This window comes from Myotis davidii, unplaced genomic scaffold (genome assembly GCF_000327345.1).
Source record: "Myotis davidii unplaced genomic scaffold, ASM32734v1 scaffold100, whole genome shotgun sequence".
NCBI classification, from domain to species: domain Eukaryota; kingdom Metazoa; phylum Chordata; class Mammalia; order Chiroptera; family Vespertilionidae; genus Myotis; species Myotis davidii.
In genome coordinates this window covers 855441-861410 of record NW_006292691.1, presented here as the reverse complement: position 1 = coordinate 861410, position 5970 = coordinate 855441, and the positions used below count along the sequence as shown (strand labels likewise).

The 5970-nt window shown below is 62.7% G+C and overlaps 2 protein-coding genes across 3 annotated transcripts in view; one reads left to right on the top strand and one right to left on the bottom strand.

Moving 5' to 3' along the window:
- The window catches only part of CHTF18 (chromosome transmission fidelity factor 18), an 8850-nt gene extending 8578 nt beyond the window's left edge, over positions 1-272 (bottom strand). The window contains exon 1 of the mRNA XM_006766206.2: positions 182-272. Coding sequence (XP_006766269.1) covers positions 182-272 — 91 coding nt within the window. The remainder of the gene's footprint in view (positions 1-181) is intronic.
- Positions 84-3382, top strand: RPUSD1 (RNA pseudouridylate synthase domain containing 1). Of its 2 annotated transcripts, none has more exons than XM_006766188.2 (6): positions 84-149; positions 754-943; positions 1042-1165; positions 1258-1360; positions 1484-1585; positions 2207-3382. In XM_006766188.2, exons 2-6 carry the CDS (start codon positions 762-764, stop codon positions 2632-2634), a joined length of 939 nt encoding a protein of 312 aa, XP_006766251.1. In that variant the 5' UTR covers positions 84-149; positions 754-761; the 3' UTR covers positions 2635-3382. The 2 variants fall into 2 exon arrangements, with proteins under 2 accessions (XP_006766251.1, XP_006766252.1); XM_006766189.2 differs by lacking the exon at positions 84-149 and adding an exon at positions 160-252.
- The last annotated feature ends 2588 nt before the right edge of the window (positions 3383-5970 follow it).

The window sequence follows — 5970 nt, the reverse complement described above, 5'->3', positions numbered from 1 at the left end:
GGAGTGGGAAAGGCAGGTCCCAAGAGCTCGCTATTGGTCCACATGGCTGCCCGTCTGGGGGCGTGGGCGGGGCGTGGGCGGGGCTCTGCGGGCAGGCCGGACCTGGAATCAGCGGCATCGGGGACCCGGACGGCGCGGCCCGACTGCAGGTCGGTTCTAGAGTGGGCGGGGGCGGGCTCACCACCGGGATCCACCCAGAACCCCTTGGCCCATCGTACGCGTGGTGGTGGTGGTGGCTTCCGCGGAGGGGAGGTAGGGAATGGTGTCTGCATGGAGGGTGGGGGGGGGCGAGGGTGAACTCCGCCCCTGCACTCAGCGCCCCCCCTTGCACCCGGCTGCCAGGGCCGTAGCAGCCCCTCTCCTCGACCCCCCTCCCCACTCAGGAAAAGACCCCTATCGCGCGTTCTGGCCTGTTGGAAAAGGTCGGTGGGAGTGGGCTGCAGAGCAAGACTGTTTCTCCCAAGGCCTGGGTCTGGCGGGGACTGTGGGACTGCCCCACGTCCAAGCAACACTGGCTCCCCTCACCTTGACCACACTCCCACCCCAGTTGCCACTCTCCTACGAAGTTCAGGGGTGAGAGTAGTCAGGAGCCCAGTGGATGCAGGCACATAGTAGGTGCATGTGTTTGCCTGATACACAGCATGTGTGGCTTCGGACCCAGAGCTCTGGAGAGCAGGGGTTATCTACCTGAGCTGGGCATGACCCTGACATGGGCTGGTCACCCTATGAACCACATGCTCGCCCGGCATGCAGGCCCCACCATGGAGCCAGGCAGCGTGGAGAACCTGTCCATCGTGTACCAGAGCCGTGACTTCCTGGTCGTGAACAAGCACTGGGACGTGCGCATTGACAGCAAGACGTGGAGGGAGACCCTGACCCTCCAGAAGCAGCTGCGGCACCGCTTCCCCGAGCTGGCTGACCCCGGCACCTGCTACGGGTTCAGGTACCTGGGAGTGCGGCCCAGGGAGCCCCAGGCAGCCTCCGCGGGAGGGAAGTGGCCACCCCTAACCCGGCCTCTTCTGTCCCTTTGCTCTGTGCCAGGTTCTGCCACCAGCTGGATTTCTCCACCAGCGGGGCACTCTGCGTGGCCCTAAACAAAGCAGCTGCAGGCAGCGCTTACAGGTGCTTCAAGGACCGGCGGGTCACCAAGGCTTACCTGGCTCTGGTAAGGCCTGGCCAGGCCTGGGGCATGGGGGCTCTGGTGCCCAGCCCACGTCAGCAGGCCCTGAGTTTCAGGTGGGCTCCCCTGACCCGCAGGTTCGGGGGCACGTCCAGGAGAGCCGGATAACCATCAGCTATGCCATCGGCAGGAACAGCACAGAGGGTCGGACCCACACCATGTGCATCGAGGGCACCCAGGGTACGGTGGGCAAGGGGGCAGGGGCCATGGCACATGTTTCACCTAAGGGGACCTTGTGCTGAGGTGACCTGGGGCCCGGGGCTGACCCAGGCAACCCTCACTGCCTCCCTTCCTCCCCGGCAGGCTGTGAGAACCCGAAACCGAGCCTCACGGAGCTGGTGGTTCTAGAACACGGGCTCTATGCAGGTGACCCCGTCTCCAAAGTGCTGCTGCAGCCCCTCACAGGTACATTCAGGAGCAGGCCAGGAAGCTTCCCAGGCTCCTCACTCCCCGCACCCTCCCCACCCCCCCACAGTGTCCTGCCCCTGGCATGCTGGGTGCCTGGTGTCAGCATCTCCTCAAGCAGTGCACTGCAGTGTCCCCGTTAGATAGGAAAGGAGCCGAAACCGGTTTGGCTCAGTGGATTGAGCGTCGGCTTGTGGACTGAAAGGTCCCCTTTTTTTTTAAAAAAAAAAAAAAAGATAGGAAAGGAAACAGGCACGGAGGCAGAATAGCCTGACGGGGGCCACCCCAAACATTGCTGGCAAAGCGGATCCTCTCCCACACACTTCACCCCGCAACCTGCGGCTCTTGCCCTAGAGGTGGTCTCGCTGGTCTGGATGTGAAGGCAGTGGGAAGGCGGGCCTGAGGTCTCCAATGTACCGAGTGCCACCCTGGGCCTGCCCTCGCCAGAGGTGACCCCAGAAGTTGACTTCCATTCTAAGTTCTTATGTCCTCGTCTGTAGCAGGAAGCAGGGAGGGTTATTGCCTGTGCCGCTGAGTTGGCAGCTGGGGACAGTGACATGAACGGTGGGTGGTGGTCAGGGAGTGGCACCCCTGCCTCACTGGCCCTCTCTCCCCACACAGGCCGGACGCACCAGCTGCGTGTACACTGCAGTGCCCTCGGCCACCCCATTGTGGGGGACCTGACCTATGGACAGGCCTCCGGACAGGAGGACCAACCGTTCCGCATGATGTTGCATGCCTTCTACCTGCGGATACCCACCCAGGCCGAGTGTGTGGAGGCCTGTACACCAGACCCTTTCGTGCCCACCCTTGACACCTGCTGGAGCCCTCACACCCTGGTACAGCCACTGGACCAGCTTGTCCAAGTCCTGCGGGCTTCCCAGGACCCTGAACCCACAGAAGGGGGCCCTGGGCCCTGCAGCCCCTCCACGCACCTGCCCGGGCCAGGCCGGCCCCCACCGCCCCCTCCCCGTCCCCCTGAGACAGAGGCTCAGCGGGCCTCATATCTTCAGTGGCTGTCAGAGTGGACACTGGAGCCAGACAACTGAGAGTGTGGGCCTGATGTTTGAGTGAAGACGAACCTCCAGGTGGACGGGGACTGCGGGCCAGAACCCTAAGCCTATCGGGAGGCGGAGGTGTCCCAGCCACAGAGCACTGACCCCACCCCAACTGTAGCAGCCAAACCTGAAGAGGGACCCACGGCCAGTAGGGGGAGCCAGGCCGCCACGATTATGGAGGATGAACTCAGGGTGGTAGGACCAGCCCCCCAAAAGGAACTAAGGCCTGCCAGTCCTCCCCAGACACCTTTCGGACTCCAAAGCTTTACCCCCAGGGCTTGTCTGTAGTCGTGCCCGGGGGTTGCCCTGGAAAAGGACTCGGGTCATCCCTTGCTGGGCCCCTTGTCAACCCCCAGAGCACCTGGCTCCTTCCTCTGTTCACACCCTCTGTGCCATCACCCCAGCTTGGCTGAGCCCGCTCCACCTGCAAACCCTGACTGGTCCCCTGCCCGGCCAGTCCTGCTTTGTGCCTTGGCTTCTGCCAAACTCTGTCCATGGGTCTCCCACCTCCACCCGCATCCTAATCATCACACATGAGGGTGGGTCGGGGCCGTCCCTTCTGGCCTGATGTAGGTGCTCTGGGGGGGCCTCCCACACAGCCCCTGGTTATCAGACCTTAGCCTAGGAGCAAGGGCAGCCCAGCTCCCGCCTCCTCTGTCCCCTACAACACGCCCACATCATTCCAGCTGCCACAGGGCTCCAGGACTTAGAATAAAGGCTCAGTGACTAACCCTGTGAACAGCCATGAATAATTCTGATGTGGGGGTTACAGGGGAGGTCAGACTCCTGCACCAGGTAGGCCTCCGTCCCAAGCCCTCCTGCAGGACCCAGGACTGACCTCAAGGTCCTGGCTGCTACCCTGTACCCCGATGCGGTGGGTACACTCCTGCCCTGGTCGGAGGATCCCTGGCCCTCCCAACAGAAAACATTGGAACATCCAACTAGTCTCACCAGAGTCCCTGATAGAAAGAGCTACTACCGTGGCCACCATCAATCTGGTCTTGGGGCCTTCCACCGTGTCAGAACGCCACGGGAGGGCTGTCGCCTGGGCCACCAACCAGACTGAGGTCACATGCCACATCCTTGCACCCAGCTGGGCCAGACCCCTCCTCTCACCAGTTGACACAGGTCCTGTCATGGGGTTCCTGGGCTGGACCTACCTGTGACCACGTCAGGATCTCAGTGGGATGGAGCCAGAAGTAGCCACCACAGGGTCTCTGCAGAGGCCTGCTTCCTGCATCAGTTTCCTCATCTGTAACAGGAAGGGCTGGAGCAAACCAGAGGGGCCCACAGGATGCCCACAGTGGTCACCCAGACGGTCAGATGGTCACTGTGGTTACCCAGCGTGACTGGCGGGGTGTGATGGGATAGCATCACCAGTCCCCATCCCAGCACACCTGCTTCCTCGTTTTCACACTTGCTGAACCTTCTACCTGAGGACACATCACCTTGCTGAGACCTGCCCCACCTTTCCCCTTCTGCCCCTGCCTCCACCCATACCCACAGGCCCCCCTACAGCACACAGGTTTTCAGCCTGGCCACAGGATCTGGTCATGCTTCTCACTCACTGCTATGTGGCCACAGGCAAGTTGCTCAGCCTCTCTGAGTCTGAGTTTCTTCTGTGAAAGAGGCACGGAAGCTGGGCCATGAGCCGAGGCCGACTCGCTGAGGGAGGCAGTGCTTGGAAGAGCTGGGCAGGCTGTGGCTCTACAGCCCAGCAGGTGCTCTGTTGCTGAGGTTATTTGGGCCTGGGCCTGGGGCTGCCCTGGAGGCTTAGCCTGCACCGGCCAGCATGTGGCCTCCTGTGCTCGCTGGCTGCTTCCTGCTCCCACCCACTCTAACTGTGGGAGTCTCCCGCCCTGGAAGCAGGAAGACCCCACCACTGTATGACATCCCGCTCCCCCAAAATCCCTCACTGTGTAGAGCCCTCAGCCAAAACCTGGACTCCCATGGGGCCTGTGGAGGACCAAGAGCAATCCCCCCAGCTGTCAGCCCACAGGCTCAGGTCAGTGCCTCTGCTTGGCCGTGACGCTGGCTTGCTGGGCACAGGCGGCCTGTGATGCAGGTGGCGGTCATCAGGCCGCTGAACCCGGGCTGTAGGCAGGTCGGGAAGTCCCTCCTGTGGTCATCCGTCCTGTTCAGCCTTGGAGGTCTGCTTGGTGGACTGGCCCCAGAGCATGCGTGGCACACGCTCCACCATCCAGGCTGCCCACCTGGTGCCCACATGCCCTCCCTGCTCCTGGTACTCAGGGGTGTGTCTACGCCTGCCTGGCTCTGCTCCAGCACCCACAGAACAGAGACTGCCACAGACGTCACCAAACCTCGGCACCACCCTGAGTCCACATGTGGCTAACGTCCCTGCAGGGGGCACACGTGCACAACGATGTGCATGCTCCCAGGCACACGCATACAGGCACCTGTGTGCACACGCAGACACGCACACACAATGAAGGCAGAGATACCTGTGTACGAACGCACATACAGCCCTCGAGGCACAGCCCCTCCGTGGGAAGGGGTTACGCTGTGTAGCTACCAACCATGCGCTCAACATCTCACTCTCCTGGGGCTGAGGAGCAGGTGCCACTGTGCTGGGGCCCCAGGGGCCAATATAGTAGCGTCACCTGGCACAGCTCCAGCCCCTCCCCTACGCTGCCCTGTGAGCGTCACTGCAGGAGGGGGTGGCTGCACAGACAGGGTGCTGGTGAGGCGTGGAGGTGAGCGGGGACCCTGGCGCTCCAACCCTGCACCACCCCGGTGCCCCAGGGCTCAGCTGCAAGGACGGACATGCTCAGTGGGCTGAGACGGCTAGTGTCTGCCACCTGGTTACAACCCTCTGCATCCAACCGCCGATGCCTGGCTCCAGAGCACCACCCTCCCCCAGAGGTTCTTTGTGCTCAGGTGAGGGGTAGGGGCCAGGGTGGGGGCCATCACCAGCTGGACCCACAGGACCAGGCTTCTAGTCTGGTAGCTGCAGGCCTGGGCAGGGAGCTGAGCCTCCATTATGCCCCTGCATGGGGAGTCACCTCCCTGTCTTGCTCCTGGTCCATGTGGCATCTGGAAGCTCACTGGTACCCCAAACGGTGAGCCTGTGCAAGGCGGTGCCCAGGAGTGGGCAGTGTGGGCCAGCCTCCCAGATGTCCGTCACCTCCCAGGACCTGAGTCCCCGAGCTTCACAGCTTTGGTCTCCACCATAGACAGGCCTGCCCGGGGGCGGGAGGGCTGCACTGTGGGCTGTGTCTGTGACCAGGACTTAGGCCCAGAGAAGGGTGGAGAGCTGCCTGGGCCGCACAGATGTGGGAGTGAAGCCATGGCCGCTCCGGGCAGGTT